The following is a 25,443-nucleotide window of genomic DNA, read 5'->3' as shown; positions in this document are numbered from 1 at the left end:
TTGTTGTAAGTCTTCTTCATGTTTGACGCCACATGTGAAGATGTTACGTAAGTCAGAAGTAATTCTCGTTAATATCCTACTGTTGTGGTATTTTATATTACGTAAGTGCACAGACAGGTAGCAGGACTTTCATGATGACAGTTACTTCCAAGAACATTAACGCACTACCTGCTCAGCCCATATTTAAAAAACAAAACAAATAATACATATTTTATATACTTGAGGTTTAAGTGGAAATGAAAGAGACAGTGAAAACAGAATGAAAATTTTCACATCTTCCTTGTAACATTTGTAAGTTGCCAAGGTGATATTCCAGTAGCCACACCCAGTTCTTTATGTGTATAAAGTCATGCACTTTGCGTGTGTGATACATTTCATACTGTCCCAGTCACAGGATGATTGACAGGTGTGTTGTATTACATCCAAGGGAATGACAGCTCTGTGTTCAGGGGCAGTTGGATATGAGTTTTATGCCCTGGGAGATATTCATGGGATGTGGATTTCATCGATGCATCATGCAGAAAAGTTTTGTTACTTTTACATCTGATTTTAAGGACACTTGTGGTTTTATTGAATCAATTGTAAATGAGAGATTGCTTAAATTTTATTATCCATGTAATTTATGTCTTTGTATATGTGCTTTGAAACTTTTGCTATCTGATAAATCTTTTACATGTTTTAATACTCTTTTTCCATTGCCTTTTTTCACCAATTTATGTTGAACTACTTGAAATACTAATTTGGAGCTTTAGAAGTAAACCTGGTATTTTAGAAGTATTAAATTGCCACTCCATCAATATGATGAAGTAAATGTTTCCTTAAATGTTTTTTTGAGTCGTGGCATGATCAAAGAGGAGCACTAAATCGTTATAGCTATTACAGTCAGGAACAGATAGGAAGGTTCTCATTCAATGTTTTGAAGGGATCATCTCAGATACATTTAGATGTATATTTTTAAATCGTAATGTTTCACTTTGCTCTTTCTTCTTCTTTATACTTCTGAAAATGATAAAGTATAAAAGTTTTGGAGCTGTGCCAGTCAAACTTATTTTTGTGTATTAACAAATTAAAAAATATTTCTCATGGAATTGAGTGAAATATTTGTGCAATGGCCCCTGAGACTGAAGTCTGATGTGCTAAGCTTGATCAATAGGTACACATAGACATAGCTGTCATATATTCACTCAAACATCCAAAGCTATTTCGTCCTGGGCTGGGGCTTGACATTTCTGTCCCGGAGTTTTTCCATGTTGAAAACGAATGTTACCATGACCCAACCAAATCTTATTTCACCAGGTCAGACATTGAATATGTATTTTTGACTCCTAGTAATGATTGGCGTTGAGTAAAACACTGTTTCATTTATGCTGCCACTGACAAATTGTCTCCCATTTTAAATTATTTTTGTTGCTATTTTCTATACTGGTATTGTTTTAAAGATACAACACAATTTATTTCAAGGTGTTTTAGTTGGAATACCTGTATGTCATAACACCTGTTGAGTATGATATATTTTGTTTGTGGTGGTACCATAGGAATCTTAGACATTTTATGTTGGAATGGTAGTTGTGTACAGCTTTCATGAACTCATTGAATTCTGATCAACATGATCATTAATGAATTCTAGATGTTATTTGTTGACAGTGAGTCTCTGTCAGTGTCAGCTACAAGTTGTGGGCTTCATGATAAGATTTTCACAATAGTTGAATCAGAGTTGCCTCCCTTATACTGTACCAGATTTATATGTAGTTTTAGGTTAGTTAGTTGTTTATAATTACCAACATCTTTGTCCTGAATTTACAAACAGACAGGGGGCACAGGTGGCGGCGTAAAACCCAACTCACTCACTACAAACAGACAAATATGTAAAATCGTTAACAAAAGATGAAAGCATCTCTTTCAGTGTACATGAAAGACAATAATAACTGTTAAAAATAACTTGTTCACCTTATGACAGGTGAGGTGAGGTGAAATGGGGTTTCAACTTTGCGTCCAAGGTTATTGTACTTGTGTATGGCTGCTTGTACCAGGCCGGACTAATGCCAATTTTATAGTGCTCGCCCACTGAGATACAATGTTGCAGTTTAACATGAATACCCCACTCAGACACAGTATACTGACTTCGAGCAGACCAGTCCTTGTTTTAGCCCCTTAATGCCGAGCACCAGACAGGGTAACAACAAGTACCATCTTTTAACGTATTTTGGTATGACACGGCCAGGGATCAAACTGCAGACCTTCCGCTCTCCGGGCGGACGCTCTACCACTAGACCACAGAGGCGGTCACCTAATGACAGAAAAAATGTTGGAGTGAGGAGTGAATATTGTTTTACGCCACATCTGCAGTCTTGCAGCGATTCGAGGCGAGGATGAAGGTAGTAAAGGTTTCCTTGGACTAGTTCAAAATAAAGGCTTGTTTTTTACCTGATTAAAGCAGCTTTCAGTCAGTACAATATGAAATATCATCTTACTCATCTTGTATCATTTCAGATGTACCAAGTGCAATAGATGTCTTTCCAACTGGTATTTTGAGAAAGATGGCCGCCTGTACTGCCGCAATGACTACTGGAGCAAGTTCGGTGAAGCCTGCAATGGATGTGCCCAGATCATCACGGGACCGGTCATGGTAAGGGAGATAACTGTGTCACTCATGTCAGGCAAATGGCCTCCACATGGCCAAAGCTCACCCATAATCTGATTATTCCTGCTACTACATGTTGGGTTCTCTCATTAAACGTGCAGCATCAACAAAAGACATGCAATAATATTCTTAGTCTTAAAGTTTAATGCCATGGTCAGTGTTTGTTTGTTTGTTTGTTGTTTAACGCCGCACTCAGCAATATTACAGCTATATGACGGCAGTCTGTAAAAAAACGAGTCTGGACCAGACAGTCCAGTGATTGACATCATGAGCATCGATCTAAGCAATTGGGATACGATGACATGCATCAACCAAGTCGCCTCTTACGACAAGCATAGTCACCTTTTACAGTAAGCAAGGGTTGCTGAAGACCTATTCTACCCCAGATCTTCACGGGTCCCATGATCAAAGGCTGCCATCATACCGGTGCTCATGCTCCCCCTATTGGGGAGATAACTCTCATCTTGGATGTTGATATTTTTCCACAAAGATTTGCTCTGATTGTCCTTGGTTTGTTAATACTGTGGAACACCTTTTAATGTCACACTTCAGTATGAAAAAGATGTAACATACATGTCAGTGTTTCTTATTGAAAGGTCGTCCTCATCATTGACTAGGCAGTTGGGTAGCCTCGTGGTTAAAGCGTTAGCTCCCGGCGTCGAAGTTTCAATTCCTAACATGGATACGATATGTGAAGCACATTCCTGGCTAAAAGTGGAGCAAACCAATACTCACTCACCATTGACCTTTAAAAAAATATATGACCCTTTACTTGGATCCCCTTATTTATTGAAGTACTGATGACTGCACTCTCTAACATTTCAGGTTGCAGGTGATCACCGCTACCACCCGGAGTGTTTCATCTGCTGCCACTGCCACGAATTCATCGGAGATGGAGAGACCTACGCACTCGTCGAAAGGTCCAAACTTTTCTGGTAAGAATTATTTTCAAGATAAGTGATAATCTTAAATTATGAGTATGTCGTTCGTCATTTGGGTAAGGACTAGTACTTGCATGCCCGCATGCACACACACACACATTTATGCACACATGCACACACACACACAGTTGTGTTAAACCTCAGCTCACTTTGGTTGGTTGGATGGACCTGTGTGTCGAGATCTTATGTCTCAACCATTGAGGACTGTAGCTCCAAACAATAATCTGATGAAACTCACTCACTCACTCACTCACTCACTCACTCACTCACTCACTCACTTATGTCTCAACCATAGAGGACTGTGTAGCTGCAAACAATAATCCTATGAAACTCTCACTCACTCACTCACTCACTCACTCACTCACTTATGTCTCAACCATTGAGGACTGTGTAGCTCCAAACAATAATCCTATGAAACTCTCACTCACTCACTCACTCACTCACTCACTTATGTCTCAACCATAGAGGACTGTGTAGCTCCAAACAATAATCCTATGAAACTCTCACTCACTCACTCACTCACTCACTCACTCACTCACTCACTCACTCACTCACTCACTCACTCAGATACTAGGGGGCCTCCAGCAACCTATTCTTGGATTGGGTGTTCAGGCTTAGTGACTTGAAGGCGTGTTATCATACAGTGATATTTCCTGAGGGCAACTTCTTCCTCCTTGAAAGTGAATCATGCAGAGGATGGTTATTTCCTTGTTGTACCACCATCAATATCAATACCAACTTTACCCTATTTATGGAACTGTCAATACTGATTCTGTTTCCCCTGTGACACTCTTAACTATCCTGAAAAAGGAATAAACTAGTGGGTATGGACAACTCTTGGTTGTGAGTAATTTATGCTTAAGACTAGGTTCAAGGATGGAGAGAGTGAGTAAGGTTTTACGCTGCTTTTACCAATATTCCAGCAATATCATGGCAGGGGACACCAGAAATGGGCTTCACACATTGTACCCATGTGAGGAATCCAACCAACTTTTTAAGCTTGATGAGTGAACACTTTAACCACTAGGCTACCCATCGCCCCAGGATGGAGACAGATAACAGTTTAGGGATAATTACTGCCAATTCTGAATGGACATTTGGAAACGTAAACTGGCACAACTTTAACTCATTATGCAGAATTATGGAGAAATTATGTCAACCATAACATGGTTTAAGAGGGAGAAATGATTTCTCCATAGCAGATTTATATTAGGACTAACTGTATGAAGTGAATAGTGTTGAAATATTTTAATTAGATAAATTAATACTTGAGACAACTGAATCGAGACTGTACATTTTTTCTTTTAACTATACCAAAAAGTGATCCTATGGTATGTCAGTTTAAGGGTATAATACTAAGTGTAGTACCAATTCTGACCAAGTTATTTATAGAATAACCCTGAACATTGTAAGAATCAGTATCTGTTGGAATAGATCCCTTGTGTAATAGATGGCATTGAGGGTGAAATGAGGGTATCATTAATTATAGAATGAGCCTGTCATTAAGGTAGGATGAGGTCATCTTGGGTGGTATGAGGTCTTTAAGGGTGGGATGAGATCATCTTGGGTGGTATGAGGTCATTAAGGGTGAGATGAGGTTGTCATCTGGGGTGATATGAGGTCATCTGGGGTGGTATGAGGTCATTAAGGGTGGGATGAGGTCATTTGGAGTTGTATAAGGTCATTAAAGGTGGGATGAGGTTGTCATCTAGGGTGATATGAGGTCATCTGGGGTGGTATGAGGTCATTAAGGGTGGGATGAGGTCATTTAGGGTGGGATGAGGTCATTTGGAATGGTATATGGTCATTAAAGGTGGGATGAGGTCATCTGGGTTGGTATGAGGTCATTAAGGGTGGGATGAGGGCATTTGGAATGGTATAAGGTCATTAAAGGTGGGATGAGATCATTAAGGGTGGGATGAGGTCATTTGGAGTTATATAAGGTGATTAAAGATGGCATGTGGTCATTGAGGGTGGGGATCAGTTTGTCCTTCAGGATGGAATAAGGCCATTAACGATTAAAGGTGGGATGAGAGTCTCATTGAGGGTGGAATAATAACACGTCAGCTGATCAGACAGAACACCCGACAAACTACACGACACACTGAAAATTGAGCTCAGATCGTCTTGTGTCTTTTTACAGGAAATAAGGTTATATGACAAAGTTAAATTCTTTCTGTAGCGAACAATCACTTCCTCCATGTTGACTAAGCAGGTCCTGTTCAGCCATCATGCGCTACTCCTGGCCGACAGCGTCGTATAAGTAGGTCTTACATTTCATTATCTTACAAACATCTGAATACTAAATAGTTCTCATCACTAACATTTGCTTGGTGTTTTGTGAGAATTGTGAATCTTTAATACTGTTGTTAAACCGGATATCACTTTCTTAACTTTTATCTTCCTTATTGGAAGTCATATTGGCTGTCATAATTATGAACCATAAATGACTTCCACAGGATATATCTCCTGGGTGGGGTCAAGTGCTCTAAATATCCTAAGAAGAAATTGTATCACAATGCTTTGAGAACCATAAGACATCATCAATTTCTGTGATGTCACAATCAATAACAAAGCTTGTCTTTTTTGTCAATGAAGCTGGTTTGGTGTAAATTGTACTCTCAAGACACTGGTTATTGCTGTTTACAAACTAAAAAAGTTGGAAGAGTTGTCGATAATGAATCTCAAACAAGTCTTTTGGTATCGAATATTTCAGTACAAATCGATAAGAGGTCTTTCAAAGGCATTTAGAAGTGATACACATAAGGAAGAGAATATATGGATGCAGAGCTCCAGATAAGCTTTTGGTGTTGTGGGTATTTTACCCATGCATTTTAAAATCATTGGGTATCAGTAATTCTACCTGCGTATTCAAATTTCTGTTACCCACTAGTTTTTACACATGTGGGTATTTAAGTTAAATATTTAAAAACACTATTCATCTAGTCCCTGCAAACTGGTGTCATGTGGGTTCGAGAGCTTTATAGGACTCAAAAATACCACGATACTTCCACAAGAAAGTGTGATGGCAAATGATCATGATGTAACTGTCATCGTGGAGTTTGGCAAGGTTGACGGAATGCCCCTTTATAATTTCAAAATAAGTTGCTGATTTGCTAATCGAATACGCAGGGTTACTTCACAATATTTTGATGATACGCACAAGTTTTATTTTTGTAGCGTATCTGTAATGTTCATTGCGTATTTCATACCCTTGGATTATATTTTACTGTGTATTTCTGAATTTCTGATGCGTATTACACGCAGATACGCAGCTTATCTGTAGCTCTGTATGGATGTCAACTTCTGTATTACGAGGAACACAACGTTTCGGAGCATGTGCTTACTCCTTCATCAATTGAATGAATGCCATGAGGCATGGAGCATATCATTAATTAATTTTGTTGTCCTTACATGTACATATATATGCTCTCTGCCTCATGGCATTCATTCACCTGATGAAGGAGTAAGCACATGCTCCGAAACGTTGTGTTCCTCATAATAAAGAAGTTGACATCCATATATTCTCTTCCTTAAATCGATAAGAGTCTAAATATCTGAGGCTTTTATATGTTTGAGATGAGAGTTTCTCAGCCACTATCCCACCCTACTGTCTCTCCCTTTGTCTGATTCCAGGGAGGCCACGATTCACTTGTACATTGGTGTGTCAATAATATTCTCAGATGATACCATAAGCAAGACATTAACCTGTTTCAATTGATTTTAATTGAGTAATGTTTCACACATTTATCAGGAGTATATTGTCATTATTACATAGTATTCTAAACTCCCAATTCATCAGAAGCTTCAGGTTTAGTCTTTTCCTCACTGGTGTTGACAATACAGTATTCGACGCAATAAGTGCCCAGGGTGCTCTCAAAATTTATCATTTTGGTAAAAAAACAGAGTTGAAAGATAAATTTCATGGTTTATGCTGACAGCATGAAATGTTTATGTACGAAAGGTATATTTTTCCAGAATTCAATTGCCCATGATTAAGGGTGCATATAACACACGAGTGCGTATTATACGCGAAGAAATAAGTCTTGTGTACATTGATCTATTGAAAGGGGTGCTAATTGGGATTTTCACTAGCCAATATATTAGCAAATATCGCCGTGGGTGCTTATAACGTCGAATACGGTATATCTGAAATATAGTATTGATTGAAATGAGACCTATTTGTTTTCAAATGTGAAACCAGATATTCAGGAAGTTTAAAAAATGTTTAATAGTAATAGTGTTTATGCCCTATGAAATATAACAATTCATGCAAAATTGCTGTGAATTAACAATCGTGAACAAAGCAAACATGAACGTGAACGTATCAGGAGATCGTATCATGACATCCCTATTCTGTAGTAATATTTGTCATAGTGAATGAGTGAGTGAGTGTTCCAGTTATATCATGGCGTGTCAGCTTAATGTGGAACGAAGGCCCAAAGTGATGGAGCTCTTAGACGTTAACTACTTTGGTGAAACCCACAAGCACGGGTATGGTGCTGACAAACCCAGAAACATAATCGGGGCGAAACATTATTTGAACCACATTCATAGGTCTTTGGCATGCCCAAGGGACGCAATTCTGCACAGCAATTTGCAGCGTCTTTGACAACTTGGCCGCCTGTGCCCCCTAATCATTATACGTACAACTACTCTGAAGTATATACATTCAACTAGATTCAGTGAGCACTGTCCACATATAACACTGTGTATCGTTTTACGACACTTTTATTAATATTCTCACAAAGTTACTGTGGGGGACAACAGAAATGGCACGCTGTGCCCAGTATACAGGCAAGGGGATGCTCACGGCAACAATATCTTCATACTTCCGGGTACCCAGTATACAGGCTAGGGGATGCTCACGGCAACAATATCTTCATACTTCCGGGTACCCAGTATACAGGCAAGGGGATGCTCACGGCAACAATATTTTCATACTTCCGGGTACCCAGTATACAGGCAAGGGGATGCTCACGGCAACAATATGTTCCTCCTACGTGGTATCCAGTATACAAACCAGTAGATGCACACAGTGTGACAATATCTTCATACTTCCGGGTAGCCAGTATACAGGCAAGGGGATGCTCACTGTGACAATATCTTTCTCCTACTTGGTACCCATTATACAAACAAGGAGATGCTCACAGCAACAATATCTTCATACTTCCGGGTTCCCAGTATACAGGCAAGGGGATGCTCATGGCAACAATATCTTCATACTTCCGGGTACCCAGTATACAGGCTAGGGGATGCTCACGGCAACAATATCTTCATACTTCCGGGTACCCAGTATACAGGCAAGGGGATGCTCACGGCAACAATATCTTCATACTTCCGGGTACCCAGTATACAGGCAAGGGGATGCTCACGGCAACAATATCTTCATACTTCCGGGTACCCAGTATACAGGCAAGGGGATGCTCACGGCAACAATATCTTCATACTTCTGGGTACCCAGTATACAGGCAAGGGGATGCTCACGGCAACAATATCTTCATACTTCCGGGTACCCAGTATACAGGCTAGGGGATGCTCACGGCAACAATATCTTCATACTTCCGGGTACCCAGTATACAGGCAAGGGGATGCTCACGGCAACAATATCTTCATACTTCCGGGTACCCAGTATACAGGCAAGGGGATGCTCACGGCAACAATATCTTCATACTTCCGGGTACCCAGTATACAGGCAAGGGGATGCTCACGGCAACAATATCTTCATACTTCCGGGTACCCAGTATACAGGCAAGGGGATGCTCACGGCAACAATATCTTCATACTTCCGGGTACCCAGTATACAGGCTAGGGGATGCTCACGGCAACAATATCTTCATACTTCCGGGTACCCAGTATACAGGCAAGGGGATGCTCACGGCAACAATATTTTCATACTTCCGGGTACCCAGTATACAGGCAAGGGGATGCTCACGGCAACAATATGTTCCTCCTACTTGGTATCCAGTATACAAACCAGTAGATGCACACAGTGTGACAATATCTTCATACTTCCGGGTAGCCAGTATACAGGCAAGGGGATGCTCACTGTGACAATATCTTTCTCCTACTTGGTACCCATTATACAAACAAGGAGATGCACACCATGTGACAATACCTTCATACTACTGGGTACCCAGTATACAGGTAAGTGGACGCACACAGTGCAATGTTGTGAAATCCTTGACCCAAGATACAAACTGATTTTCTTTTTACTGTTCGAAGTTCTTCATCTGAAATAACAATTTCCTCTTTCATGTTATGAAATTCTAAATGTGTATCTTTTTTTCAGCCGAACATGCTACCAGAAGGTGATGAAGCCCCTGCTGGCGGCAACTCCCCGCCGCCGCAAGCCCCACTCCATCCAGTTGGTGGAGATCCCCCCCACCCCCGACGGCACACGGGGGCTGCAGCTACAGATGGAGAGGGACATGCACTACATCCGACCCACCAGCATTGACAGCGTCAAGATGAAGCCGCTCATAAAGATATCAGAGTAGGTCTTTACAAGATGCACACTGAGGATTCTGGAATAGAATAGGTCTCCAGCAAACTATGCTGGTCTCCCCGTGGGGATTCTGGGTTGGAATAGGTCTCCAGCAACCCATGCTGGTCTCCCTGTTGGGATTCAGGGTTAGAATTGGTACCCAGCAACCTATGCTGGTCTCCCTGTTGGGATTCCAGGTTAGAATAGGTCCCCAGCAACCTATGCTGGTCTCCCTGTGGGGATTCTGGGTTGGAATAGGTCACCAGCAACCTATGCTGGTCTCCCTGTGGGGATTCAGGATTAGAATTGGTCCCCTGCAACCTCTGCTGGTCTCTCCGTGGGATTCTGTGTTAGAATTGGTCTCCAGCAACCTATGCTGGTCTCCCCGTGGGATTCCGGGTTAGAATTGGTCTCCAGCAACCTGTGCTGGTCTCCCCATGAGATTCTGGGATAGAATTTGTCCCCTGCAACCTATGCTGGTCCCCCCATGGGGATTCCAGGTAAGAATTGGTCCTCAGCAACCTATGCTGGTCTCCCCGTGGGATTCTAGGTTGGAATTGGTCCTCAGCAACCTATGCTGGTCGTACGACGCGACTAAATAGATTGGTAGGTCAGGCTTGGTGACTTGGTTTAATGGGTGTAATCGTATGCATGGCATGGATTCTGGCTCACAATATTGATCACTGGATTGTCTGGTCTGCAGGCTGCTGCAAAAAGCTGTTATATTGCTGAGCGCGGCATGAAACAATACACAGTCACGCACACACATGCACACACGCATGCTTGCGTTATTTAAACAACACTGGCAAAAGTAGTACCCCTGTGATTGGGATAGACTGGAGGTTCAATTTGATTCCTCTGAGAAAATGGAGACTGTATAAAGTTAAGTGGAAGTAGATTCTGGAAGAGTTAGTCCAATTTGATTGTCCAGTGTACACAGAACCGTTGTAGTGTGAAGTATGCAGTGGGTATATAGATCTGTCTCTGTGTGTTTCAGACTCGACCTGAGTCCAGAGTTGGAGGCTCTCAACATCGGCGACCGCATCCTGGAGGTGAACGGCACCACGGTGAGGGACAAGACGGTGCGGGAGGTCAGTACACACAACGTAACTTATATCACCGTCTACGTAGACCCCATGTATTCTGGAATATACTGGGAACCCCTCAACTCATTCCGTCATTCTAGACTACATTATATAAGGCCACAGTCAAGTCTTTATTGCAACAATACTGAAAGGCCACAGGCCTATTGAAGAAATCTGTGTGTAAAGTAGATGTACAGACATAGTGTTTAATTGTTTATTTAAAATCTCACTCACTCACAACTGTCATGCCATGTTATCAACAATACTGCTACAAGTGATGTAAAATCTCACTCACTCACTCACAACTGCCATGCTATGTTGTCAACAATACTGCTACAAGTGATGTAAAATCTCACTCACTCACAACTGCCATGCCATGTTATCAACAATACTGCTACAAGTGATGTAAAATCTCACTCACTCACTCACTCACAACTGCCATGCTATGTTGTCAACAATAATATACAAGCGATGTAAAATCTCACTCACTCACTCACTCACTCACTCACAACTGCCATGCCATGTTATCAACAATACTGCTACAAGTGATGTAAAATCTCACTCACTCACAACTGTCATGCCATGTTATCAACAATACTGCTACAAGTGATGTAAAATCTCACTCACTCACAACTGCCATGCCATGTTATCAACAATACTGCTACAAGTGATGTAAAATCTCACTCACTCACAACTGTCATGCCATGTTATCAACAATACTGCTACAAGTGATGTAAAATCTCACTCACTCACTCACTCACTCACTCACTCACTCACAACTGCCATGCTATGTTGTCAACAATACTGCTACAAGTGATGTAAAATCTCACTCACTCACAACTGCCATGCCATGTTATCAACAATACTGCTACAAGTGATGTAAAATCTCACTCACTCACTCACTCACAACTGCCATGCTATGTTGTCAACAATACTGCTACAAGTGATGTAAAATCTCACTCACTCACAACTGCCATGCTATGTTGTCAACAATACTGCTACAAGTGATGTAAAATCTCACTCACATCTGCCATTCCATGTTATCAACAATACTGCTACAAGTGATGTAAAATCTCACTCACTCACTCACAACTGCCATGCCATCAGCAATACTGCAACAAGTGATGTAAAATCTCACTCACTCACAACTGCCAGGCCATGTTATCAACAATACTGCTACAAGTGATGTAAAATCTCACTCACTCACTCACAACTGTCTGGTGTTCCAGGTTGACTCCCTGCTGAAGAACACATCGGACGTGATACAGATCACTGTGGAGAGGGATCAGTCCCCCATCCGCATCTGTGACACCCTGTCCCCCACCAGCGACAGCAGCACAACACCATCATCACCAGAAGAGGTCCTCATCGACAAGGTCCCAGTGAGACTCCGCTCCAAGACTTCCCTCAGGGCCAGAAAGTAAGCTGGATTACCACCTCACAGGTTGACTTCTTCCGCTGTAGATGTCGACTTATAGTTTAACATTGTATATAGGCTTAGAGTTTTAACCAAGTAGACAGACATGAACTTACAGATATCTTAACCCCCTTGAAGATCTCGATTAGGTCTGATCTTCCGCAACCCATGCTTAACAGGATCAGGCAGTCAGGCTTGCTGACTTGGTTGAGCAAAAGATATCTTGGCCAGAAAGATGTGACATCAAATATCAACTCAGTCACTCACTGGACCACCTCCTTGGTCTAGTGGTAGAGCGTCTGCCTGGAGAGCAGAAGGGCCGGGGTTTGATCTCCGACCACGTCATACCAAAAGACGTTAAGAGATGGTACTTGTTGTTACCCTGTCTGGCGCTCAGCATTAAGGGACTAAAACAAGGACTGGTTGGCTCGGAGTCAGTATACTGTGTCTGAGTGTTGTATTCATGTTAAACTGCGGCATGGTATCTCAGTGAGCTAGCACTATAAATCGGCATTAGTCTGGACTAGTACAAGCAGCCACACAAACACACACACGTACATGCACGTCGCTATATAAGTGCAATAATCTTGGACGCGACGTTAAACCCGATTTCACCTCACCTCACTCACTAACTGACTGAAGTAGAACAGTCATGAGTTTTATGGTAGCCAGGCGGTGTAGTCGTTTGCTTGCCACACCAAGTCCCAGGTTGATTCCTCACAAAGCTGGGGTTGGAGGAGTCATTCTTGGTGTTCTGTAGCTGCTGCAGTTCTGCCTTGTCAGACTCTCACTTAATCACTTAGTCTGTCATACTGAGACCTGATACAAATATATCCAATACAGCAAGTCTATTATGTTTTGCAAGTCTAGATTACTGCAGTATCAATGAAAAGAATCTCTGGGCTCCTTTTTATTATATTTTTATAAAGATGATTTAACAACTGGCTCTATTCTCTAAGACATGTTCATTTCAGAGACTAGATGTGTGTTAGTCTCTTACTCACTATAAGCATGCCCTGAACTTTGAGTTTCTGTCCATTGCAATAAAACAATCAATAGACAGGGATATATCTAGACTTGCTCAGAGGCCGGAAAGCAGCCATAAATCTGCAGCAAATATCAGTAAAGATTCCAAAATTGGAATTAAAATGTAATACAGTTACATGTGAGTGAGCTGGGTTCAATGCCGCTTTTAACAGCATTCCAGTTATATCACGGCGTGTCAGTTTAATGTGGGAGGAAAGCCCAAAGTGATGCAGGTCTCAGACGTTTACCACTTCGGTGAAACCCATGAGCACGGGTATGGTGCTGACAAACCTAGAAGCATAATCGTGGTGAACCGGGATTCGAACCCACAATCATAGGTTTCTGGCGTGCCCAAGGGACGCAACTCTGCACAGCAAATCACTGCGCCTTAGACGACTGGGCATCCCGTGCCCCCCCAGTAAGATGTAATGTGATGGCTTGGTCAGGTCCACTTGTAAATCAGTGGTGGCAGGACCAATATTGAGAGGCTTAAATGCTTAGTTTTACATTCTTGAATGCAATGTTAATATACAATGTTAAAAGACCTCTGAATTTCAGAAAATAGGTTTAAAAAAATATTTGAACAAAATAACAAAATTTCCCCCAATTTGCTTGCCAAAGGCTCTAAGTTTTGGAGTCCTAGATAAGTCTCTGATAGATGGTGTAGCCAGGAAATCTTTTAATGATACAGTATGCCTACTCGTCAGTGAAGGCTTTAAAGGAGTCCTGCTAATGTGTGTGAATGATTTCAGCTACAGTCCGACCCGACGACGCAGCAAGTCCCCCTCCCCCGTCCCCGCCTGCAGACAGAAGAGCGTCGACCTGGGGAGGTCTCACTCCCTCCGGGTGCAGTCACAGTCCCACCGTGTCTTCCGGGCCAGCGACCTCATCATCGGGGATGTGCTGGGGCAGGGGTTCTTTGGCCAAGCCATCAAGGTATGTGTCTGGGATATTGCCTGAAGCCTGTCAGTGGTAAACTGTGGACAACCCCATGGGGATTCCGGCTTAGATGGCCCCCAGGGGAGACATCATGAATCGCATACCTGTCAACTCTCACGCATCTCTCGTGAGTCTCACGCATTTATCACCTATGTCTCGCTCACACGCATGGTTGGGAAATTCTCATGCATTCATATAAAATGTAGATAAAAATATAATTTTTCAGATTACATGCTCTCTAAGGCCATTAAGATGGTCTTAAAATCATTATAAAACCAGGGCTTGCGGGGCTTGCAGCTGCTGCACCTTGGCTTCTCACGCATTTAGACATCTATGGAATCGGATGGTCAGACTTGGCGACTTGGTGGCTGGCGTGTCATCGTACCCGAACGGATAGGATCGTTGTTCACAATATGAATCACTGGATTGTCTGGCCCAGACTCAATTATTAACAGACTGCCGTCATATGGCTGTAATATTGCTGAGTGTGGCTTTACACAGCAAACACACACACAAAGACCAACAGTAGATGACTGCTAATCATATCTTTACTCTGTGTCAGTTGCATGCGAGTTTGAAGGGATGATTACAATAACGATAAGGTGGTCAATATAAAAAATGTGTATTGGTTGTCTTTTAAGGATCAAGTACTAATTAATGAAGAGCCCCTAATGGACAGGGGCCTTTCATAAATTGTAATGATGGATAGTGAGGGGCCTTTCATTAATTGTAATGATGGATAGTCAGGGGCCTTTCATTAATTGTGATGATGGATAGTCAAGGGCCAGTCATTTATTGTAATGATGTATAGTTAGGGGCCAGTCATTTTATTAGAATGATGGATAGTCAGGGGCCAGTCATTTTATTGTAATGATGGATAGTCAGGGGCCAGTCATTTTATTATAATGATGGATAGTTGGGGGCCTTTCATTAAATGTAACGATGGATAGTTGGGGGCCAGTCATTTATTGTAATAATGGATAGTTGGGGGCCAGTCATTTATTGTAATGATGGATAGTTGGGGGACTTTCATTAATTGTAATGATGGATAGTGAGGGGCCTTTCATTAATTGTAATGATGGATAGTCAGGGGCCTTTCATTAATTGTGATGATGGATAGTCAAGGGCCAGTCATTTATTGTAATGATGTATAGTTAGGGGCCAGTCATTTTATTAGAATGATGGATAGTCAGGGGCCAGTCATTTTATTGTAATGATGGATAGTCAGGGGCCAGTCATTTTATTATAATGATGGATAGTTGGGGGCCTTTCATTAAATGTAACGATGGATAGTTGGGGGCCAGTCATTTATTGTAATAATGGATAGTTGGGGGCCAGTCATTTATTGTAATGATGGATAGTTGGGGGACTTTCATTAATTGTAATGATGGATAGTTGGGGGCCTTTCATTAATTGTAACAATGGATAGTTGGGGGCCTTTCATTTATTGTAATGATGGATAGTCAGGGGCCAGTCATTTATTGTAATGATGGATAGTTGGGGGCCTTTCATTAATTGTAACGATGGATAGTTGGGGGCCAGTCATTTATTGTAATGATGGATTGCGCAGGGCCAGTCATCAGTTAGAGGGGAGAGATGTCAAGAGGGTCACCAAAGAAATGACAGTCATTGTCAAGGGAAGGTGATGCCCAATATCTTCAATTTTGGTGAGGATCCTGGAAGAAATGAACAGTCCTAGGCTGACAGATTATTGGCAATATTTGTGTGGCTTTGACAATGATAACAACTTGTAAATTACCTCCCTGATTGTTTGTCACTGATTGATGTGTGTGGTGGCTGATGCTCATGTTATCAACCACTGGTTTGTCTGCTCTAAGCAGTATGGGTGAGATAACAGTATTATGTCCCAGATTGATTGATGTGTGTGGTGGTTGATGCTCTTGTTATCAACCATTGGTTTGTCTGCTCTAGGCAGGATGGGTGAGATAACAGTATTATGTCCCAGACTGATTGATGTGGCAGGTGGTTGATGCTCATGTTATCAACCACTGGTTTGTCTGCTCTAAGCAGGATGGGTGAGATAACAGTATTATGTCCCAGACTGATTGATGTGTGTGGTGGTTGATGCTCATGTTATCAACCACTGGTTTGTCTGCTCTAGGCAGGATGGGTGAGATAACAGTATTATGTCCCAGACTGATTGATGTGTGTGGTGGTTGATGCTCTTGTTATCAACCATTGGTTTGTCTGCTCTAGGCAGGATGGGTGAGATAACAGTATTATGTCCCAGACTGATTGATGTGGCAGGTGGTTGATGCTCATGTTATCAACCACTGGTTTGTCTGCTCTAGGCAGGATGGGTGAGATAACAGTATTATGTCCCAGACTGATTGATGTGTGTGGTGGTTGATGCTCATGTTATCAACCACTGGTTTGTCTGCTCTAGGCAGGATGGGTGAGATAACAGTATTATGTCCCAGACTGATTGATGTGTGTGGTGGTTGATGCTCATGTTATCAACCACTGGTTTGTCTGCTCCAGGCAGGATGGGCGAGATAACAGTATTATGTCCCAGACTGATTGATGTGTGTGGTGGTTGATGCTCATGTTATCAACCACTGGTTTGTCTGCTCTAAGCAGGATGGGTGAGATAACAGTATTATGTCCCAGACTGATTGATGTGTGTGGTGGTTGATGCTCATGTTATCAACCACTGGTTTGTCTGCTCTAGGCAGGATGGGTGAGATAACAGTATTATGTCCCAGACTGATTGATGTGTGTTGTGGTTGATGCTCATGTTATCAACCACTGGTTTGTCTGCTCTAGGCAGGATGGGCGAGATAACAGTATTATGTCCAAGTTTCTACCAACCGTCACTCTTGTCATGTTCACTTTTGTTGGATGATAAGGAAATTGACAGTGAGCATAAATCTGCTCTTGAATGTGAAATGGGTGCAGGAAATATGAGATGAAAATCAGTGTTTGTATTTTCGTCTCCATCAGGTAACCCACCGAGTCACAGGGGAAGTCATGGTGCTCAAGGAACTCTTCAAGTTTGATGAAGAGGGTCAAAAGAGCTTCCTGCATGAGGTAAGGGAGAGAACTCTTGTCGGAACACCCACTAATGGTGGATGCTACGTAGTGCATGTGTTTTAGAAGGTTCTCAGATAAATATGTAAATGTTGTTGTTGATTATGGTGATAAATCTGTCCATCTGTAATACTTGTAATAAATTATTCTAAACTGACTTGTACTTAAAATTCAATTGGTCCCGAGATTTATTAAAGCTGGTATCTGGGAAAGGCACTACCGTATTCGACATGATATCCATGGTGATAGTTGCTAATAATTTGGCAAGTGAACAATCCCAATAAGCACCCCTTCCGATTGATCAGTGTACACAAGACTTATTTATTTGAGTATAATATGCACTTGTGTGTTATGTGCACCCTTACTTATGGGCTATTAAATTCTGGAAAGATATATCTTTCGTGTATGATACGCACAGACTTTCCATTTCAGGCGATCGTATATATGTGACTGTCATGATCCGTCATCGAAAATAAAAAAATCTGTATTGAATCACCGTATTCGACGTAATAAGCGCCCAGTTCTAATAACCGCCCATGGCCATGTTTGCTATTATATTGGCTAGTGAACAATCCCAATTAGCACCCCTTCCGATTGATCAATGTACACAAGACTTATTTATTCGCATATAATACGTAGTCCTGTGTCATATGCACCCTTAATTATGGACAATTAAATTCTGGAAAAATATATCTGTCGTACATAAACATTTCAGGCTGTCAGTATAAACCACGAAATTTATGTTTCAACTCTGGTCTTTTTTCACCAAAATACTGTTGTAATAAGAGCCCCCTATTTCTTATTTTGAGAGTGCCCTGGGCGCTTATTACGTCGAATACGGTATGCAAGTTAACCCTTTTGTTACACTATTTAAGTTTCCATTGTATAACCATGTTAACTGGACTTATGTTTGTAATCTAGTTTAATAATGTTATTCAATTTCATTCAATAATGTTTACTTAATTTTGGCGAAATCATGTCCCTACGATATTTACAACTTCCGTTCATCCTGTTCCATAGAACCCGCTTTACCACAGACCGCGACAACGCCAACTCATATTTATTAATGCAAGAATGATCTTATTTTTTTCTGTTTCATTTTTTAACAAGTCTACACATCAAGATAAACATATGTCATCGTTAACTTTCAATAAGAAAATATCTCAAAACGTGAAAAACTATTTCCATTTGTGTAGTTTTCGTTTGTTTACATCATGTGATGTCATCGAAGCCATGTGGAGAGATACTGATACGATCACGTTGATGCTTTAATATATAACGACGTGCACCTCACAGTCGCAGTTTTAGTTGCAAATAATTATTCAAAACAATATGTAATGCGTCAGTCTGTTCTGATTTCAGCGTTTGTTTAAAAACCGAGAAAAAAGTCTGGTCACATGATATGCAAATTAGCTTGTGGCAGTGCTGTTTTGCGAAGTTACGTTACTTCTGAAAACGATGATTATTTAAAGACTAGATTTTTAGGATATTTGCATACATTTTCTTCAGAAAATGTTTATAAATTAATCTCAGGTAGGTAGTTGTAGTATTTTCATTCAAAAGCTGGATATATTGATTGTTGAACTAGTGACCCATCATGACCAGCACCATAGCCGACATAATAACAACAAACACGTTTTGAAAAAACATATTCACAATTTTACAAATGAGTTGCTGAAACAAAGAAGTGGTAATAAACATTAAATAAAACATCATTATAACTGAAAAATAAAGGTTAGTAATATAAGGTAATATTTGAAAATCACAAACACAAAGCGGATGTTTATATTTTATTTTTCAACTTTACCTGCTGATTACCGGTACTTCCTGTTTGGAACGATGGGCGTCGACGATCATTTTTACTCATCATTAATGTGGAATTGTGTTATCACAAATACATAGATATGTAAGTCAATAAGTGCAAGTATGCAGGTTGTATTATTTGTAAGAGACATATTTATCTAAGGGGGTAAAATACTTAGAGCAGTCGTTTTCTGCGTTTGCCAAATCACAAATTCTGTTTTGTTTTTTCACCAAAATTATATTCTAATAAGCGCCCCCTATTTCTAATTTTGAGAGCGCCCTGGTCACTTATTACGTCGAATACAGTTTAGATCTATATCGCAACAGTTGTACTGTAAGATGTCGGATCAGGTGCTTGTCCATAATCTGGGGAGAGGGCTAGGTGTGTCCCAGCACACCATGGCAGTCTAAGGCTGCAATTGGGATAATCATAAGCTACCACCCTCCACGATGCAGACTGATGCTATCAACCACTGGTACTAGTGGTAGTCAGGTTCAGATTTCCAAACACCCTTTGGTGCAGCTGTATGCCTGGTGACAATGGGAAGCCACTCCCTCCTTCCCTCCCTCCCTCCCTCCCTCCCTCACTCACTCACTCACTCACTCACTCTGTTCCAGGTGTCTCTGCTGCGGAATCTGGACCATCCGTGTGTGCTCAAGTTTATGGGAGTCCTTTACCGGGACAAGAAGCTCAACCTAGTCACAGGTAACGATGAGCTCCTCTGGAACATTTACTAACTACAGTACCAGACGGCATTAGATGTGATCAAAAGTAGCTGTAGTTTGAACTCAAATATGGAGTATACAACCCAAGCTGTCATATGAGGTGCTAGAAGTTTTACAGACTATAACATGAGAAGAATTTTTTAGTTTATCAGTTGCCACAGCAGCCATTATGGGCAGTGGGGTAGCCTAGTGGATAACCGTTTGCTCATCACGCCGAAGACCCAGGTTCGATTCCCAAGATGGGTACAATGTGTGAAGCCAATTTCTGGCGTCCCCTGCCGTGATATTGCTGGAATATTGCTAAAAGCGGCGTAAAAAAAAATATACTTACTCACTCACTTACTCATACAATGAAAAATTGGTACAGTTCCATAATAATTTCACCGACTACCCTTCCCATGTCATAAATGACCACTCCCTCAAATGGTAGCAAAATCTGGATATTTTAGACAATTTTATTGAATAAATTAAAACCAGGATGTGAATTTTGTAGAGTTACCTGCCCTTGTCATGTTCTTCAGTCAGGATTAATAAGACCTGACATACAGGGCAGACATATTTTGGAAAGTAATGAGAGAAAAAAGACTTTTGCTTGGTCATTGATGTTTTATTGGGTACTACAGAGTTCGTAGCTGGCGGGACACTGACGGACATGCTCCGAGACATGGAGCAAGACATCACATGGGAGGACAGGATCAAGATAGCCAGGGACATCTCATCCGGGATGGTGAGACAAAGGGGGATAACTCCACTACTACTTCCTGGTTCTATTTGACCAGTGATTCCACCCTTACTTCACTGATCACCTGTAGATAGGGCTGATACTTTTAGGGATTTCCTGCAGCCTGTCCTGGTCGTAAGAGGATGTGGATGTGTCTGTTTATTTTGTTTGATCAGTATGCTTCCTGTTAGTTCTGACAGAAGCCAGTTGTAACTTTCTGAAGGGATAATGGATGATAACATTTGTAGTCTTGCACGTCGTCTTTACCAAATATTTCATTAGGAATCATTTGAATAACTGGTTCCAATTGAATACTTGTTAAAGTGGCAAGGAATGAGAGACATGTTTTGTGTCTCATTGAGGCCGAAAGCTAGCAATTCCTTTTCAAAATGTTTTTGAACTATGAATTGTGATGATGTTGTGACAATGATGTTGGTCGTTGTAGGCGTACCTCCACTCCATGGACATTATCCATCGAGACCTCAACTCCAACAACTGCCTGGTCCGAGAGGTAAGAGTCATAAACTAGTTCCCTCACAACTGGTATTAAAGTGTCTTAAACTAGTTCCCTCACAACTGGTATAAGATTGTTATAAACTAGTTACCTCACAACTGGTGTAAGATTGTTATAAACTAGTTCCCTTACAACTGGTGTAAAAAGTGTTTGAAGAGAACCCATGCTATATTTTTCAGAAGACTCATTTAATAAAGATATTATACCTTATGTATCACATTCCTTATTATCTTAAAACAATACCAGATTTCAATCTTTATCCACCAGCCCAAGTACATCAGTGTTTTGGTTTTAATTTGATCAGTGGGGTTTCACTGAATTGCTGTAACCAAAGAGGTGTTACCACCATACCATCCCTCACTGCACTGTTGTTTCTCCAGGACAAGAGAGTGGTGGTAGCAGACTTCGGTCTGGCAAAGATCATCCCCAGACAGAGAGACATGTTTTTCTGGGGGCGAGAGAAGGAGAAGGAGACAAAGGACAGAGACAAATCTAACCGCTCATCCAAGAAACGTTTCTCCCGCCGCAAACGTTACACTGTAGTCGGCAGTCCCTATTGGATGGCTCCTGAGATGATGACGACAGGCGTGTATGATGAGAAGGTCGACGTCTTCTCCTACGGCATCGTTGTCTGTGAGGTGAGTTCATCCCGGTGTAGCACACGTCTTCTCCTACGGCATCATTGTCTGTGAGTAATCCCCAGTGCTGTGCACATCTTCCCCTATGGAATGCAACTTGTTTTTGGAGTCTAGCGCAATATAAGTTCACACCTTATTTTTCTCAGAGGGTTAAACCTACGACTTGTCACTCATAACTCTATTGCTGATGTACTTTTCAAAGAGGTGCTTAAACCCTGTTCACTCACTCACTCACTCACTCACTCACTCACTCACTCACTCTTCTGTTCACAGGTCATCTCCAGAGTATTTGCAGACCCAGAGTTTCTTCCAAGAACCATGGATTTCGGACTGAACGTCGAGATGTTCGAGAAACGTTTCTGTGAGGATTGTCCAAGACCGTTCTTTATGCTTGCCGTCATGTGCTGCCTGATGTCACCGGACAACAGGCCAACGTTCGAGAAGATCAACCAGTTGTGCGAGGCCCTACATTTGTACATTAGCCACAGCGTGCCGCTTCCACCTGAGCTCTTCGGAGACCCTGTGGCATATTACAAAAAATACAAGATTAATCCATTCACTCCCACCAGCAATAACACGGACACTCCCAACAATCGTAATTCTAGTCTTGAAACCATTACAGAACTGAAGCGGGCCAATGGCCACACGACATCACCAGAACAAAGCCCACAATAGCCTGACTCCGGGGATGAACTGACCGTCATTGGGGCTGTATTGCACAAAGCGATCTCAGCACTTCAAATGTCAAATCAAGACTATCGTCTTTAAAACTTGTCCTTAAATGTAACCAGACCAGAGAACAGCAAGTGTACCTTTTTGGAAAAGCAGGTGCTTATATCGTTTCCAAAAATCATTTTCCTGTCATTTTAAGTTCCGTAGGCATAAGGACATGACAGTTGAAATTCGAAAGTGGAGGGGTTGGCATCTTTCCCAACTTCTCTGTGTGTTCCAGACACTGGTGACAGCAGCTTGGAGGCTTGGAGGCTCGGATCCTTTGTGTAGTCACACCCAGACAGGATGTCATTGTGTATATAGCTGTACAGTTGATGTTGACAAATTGAATTATGGGTAGCCTTGACAACAGAGTGTTTCAAGAGGACACCAGTCTGGCATTGTCTTCAGTGTGTATATAGGTCATGACTGTTATTCATTGTGTATATCTGTTACTGGATCGGTTGGAGGTGATCATTTCCTGTCAGAGTGCAGGTGTACTTCAAGGCATTCAGAGAGGAAGTTGCACCCAGTGCATGCTGGGAGGCAACAGGAAGCTACCACCAGTGCATGCTGGGAGGCCACCAATGTATGCTTGAAGGTCACAGGAAGCTGCACTAGTGCATGCTGGGAGGCCACAGGAAGCTACCCCAGTGCAAGCTGGGCGTACCACATGAAAAGTTGTGGGAAGACTAGATCTCAAGCCGTTAAGAACAAAGATGCTTTCTTGCTTTGCCAGGCTGTGATTTGTTATTGAACAATGTCGTCTGTAAGGGTATTCAAGAATCTTAGCCGTTGACAGTAATTATTATAAAGTAAGTGTTCATTGCCACAAATCATAAGAATGAAATATAGTTTTGAAGTTACAACTTTCTTTGATATGAAAATTTTTTACATTCATAATAATCATTCCAAATGTTTGCATATGCTGTTTCAAAAGTAGATTCTTAAACATAAACTTTGCTGTATTTTAAGAGTATTTTGTCGTTATACAATATTTGTCATAAGCAATAATACTTCATCTTCATTTCATATGTATTCACATACAGGTAGATGGAAGTGTTAACATGGGCATTGTTTATAGCTGGTGTCGCCATGGTAACTAAATTACACATGTAATGAGCGGTTTGTTTACAGGATGACAGATACTAGGTGTTACAGATGGAATTATTTACAAGGAGTAAACAGTCACCTGGAGTAAAACAGTCCCCTGTCTTATCACTGGGCATTCATGTTTTGCGGAAATATTCCATTTAATGAGGTTGAAACTTTGTAACAATATTTAAGCTGTTTTTGTTAAACATTATAACAGGGAATAAAAACAGCTGAAATGGGGAAAATATATTTTTTAATGAAGGGAAATTCAACTTTTACACGAGGAGCATTCAAGAAAATAGAGATTGTGCAGAGATCTTAGATGTATTTCAGATAATAGGTGGGGGTACGGGTGGCCCAGTCGTCTAAGGCACCGTGATTCGCTGTAGAGCAGCGTCCCTTAGGCAATAGACAGTAATAACACTCAATCTGCAAGGAAATAAATATTTAAATAAATAGAGTACTTAATAAGTGTTTTATTTTTCGCTTTGAGGAAAAGGCTATTTAGAATTGATTTCCATGTGCAATGATAAGTTCAAATGTTTCATGATGTCATGTTTAGAAATAGGATGAGACACTTACAAAGTATCTCGATGAACCATCCAACGGTAAACCCTCCAGCCTCTGTACGTCCATGTTGTCCTTTTACTGTATGTTCCACCATGTTCGAATGGTAAACTTTGTACTTAATGCATAAAATATGACTGTCCAAGAGTGAATGTACAGTTCCGATGTATTGTATTGACATCGGAGATTTAACGTGCGCTTTCCGCGTGTAATAATTACACTATAGCGTATCTTGCATACAGGGTTCTGATGTACGACCAGTGCCGTATATATAGGTGCATCCTCATTGATCCAGGGTATTATGGATCCATTCTATTAACACCCTCGACCCAATCGCCATAGCTTCGTTTCTGAAGTTGCATCACAACCTCCATCTCCTATCTCTTACCTACGACCTCATCGCAAATAGCTGCAAGATTGTTGATGCAGTGTTAAGCAATAATCACTCATTAAACTCACACAATCCCAGAGTGTTGATTGGACATCAGGCTAATTGCATCTGGCTTGAAACGAAGGTATAGACGCGAATGGGTCCAGGGTCTGTATCAGACTAGGATGGAGATGTAAAACACTGGATCAGCAGAGTTTAGGCAGCGGCTTCAGTGGCTGAGCTGATATGCCAGCAGTTTAGTGTTCCGGTGTAGTCATAGGATCATTAATCAAGATGTATTGGAAGGTTGTTTGTCAATGCTGGTGCTATGTCTATTAGACTAGGGCAGCTCTTCCCAACCCGAGTTTGACATGGGGTAGCTCCCTGAAGACAAGGAATAATTTTAGAAGTATACTCACTCTCAAAAGAAACGCAACCATAGAAACATATAGAGAAGTATGTACATTAGGAAGAGATGTTTCCTATGTGTACCACTTAATGACAAAACTAACAATGAATCAAGTGTTTCCAGTGTGTCTTTATTCTTATTACAATATGCTGCACGTGATTTCCAAACTTTACACGCTAATCCTGCATGAGACAAATGTTGCGTCTCGAGTCATCGATCTATAACGTCACTTCATGAGCGTCGGTTGACACAACATAACAGTTTGGGTTTTTTTTTGCATCGAACCAATCTAATATCTCTTG

At 41.3% G+C, this 25,443-nt stretch overlaps 1 protein-coding gene across 4 annotated transcripts in view; it reads left to right on the top strand.

Moving 5' to 3' along the window:
* Window positions 1-22,754, top strand: part of LOC125380113 (LIM domain kinase 1-like) — a 71,204-nt gene extending 48,450 nt beyond the window's left edge. For 2 of the 4 annotated variants that reach the window (XM_048396406.1, XM_048396408.1), the window contains 12 exons: window positions 2,491-2,626; window positions 3,467-3,576; window positions 9,875-10,078; window positions 11,067-11,160; window positions 12,384-12,574; window positions 14,350-14,533; window positions 17,501-17,587; window positions 20,009-20,096; window positions 20,740-20,843; window positions 21,283-21,348; window positions 21,732-21,989; window positions 22,263-22,754. In XM_048396406.1, coding sequence (XP_048252363.1) covers window positions 2,491-2,626; window positions 3,467-3,576; window positions 9,875-10,078; window positions 11,067-11,160; window positions 12,384-12,574; window positions 14,350-14,533; window positions 17,501-17,587; window positions 20,009-20,096; window positions 20,740-20,843; window positions 21,283-21,348; window positions 21,732-21,989; window positions 22,263-22,664 — 1,924 coding nt within the window. In that variant the 3' untranslated portion in view covers window positions 22,665-22,754. Of the gene's footprint in view, window positions 1-381; window positions 526-2,490; window positions 2,627-3,466; window positions 3,577-5,765; window positions 5,846-9,874; window positions 10,079-11,066; window positions 11,161-12,383; window positions 12,575-14,349; window positions 14,534-17,500; window positions 17,588-20,008; window positions 20,097-20,739; window positions 20,844-21,282; window positions 21,349-21,731; window positions 21,990-22,262 lie in introns of those variants that run through there. The other 2 variants (XM_048396407.1, XM_048396409.1) reach the window with 2 other exon arrangements.
* The last annotated feature ends 2,689 nt before the right edge of the window (window positions 22,755-25,443 follow it).

Source organism: Haliotis rufescens, unplaced genomic scaffold, assembly GCF_023055435.1.
Source record: "Haliotis rufescens isolate VD_foot unplaced genomic scaffold, xgHalRufe1.0.p SCAF_15, whole genome shotgun sequence".
NCBI classification, from domain to species: domain Eukaryota; kingdom Metazoa; phylum Mollusca; class Gastropoda; order Lepetellida; family Haliotidae; genus Haliotis; species Haliotis rufescens.
The sequence above is the reverse complement of the archived record's forward strand: the minus strand, read 5'-3'. Positions and strand labels throughout refer to the sequence as shown.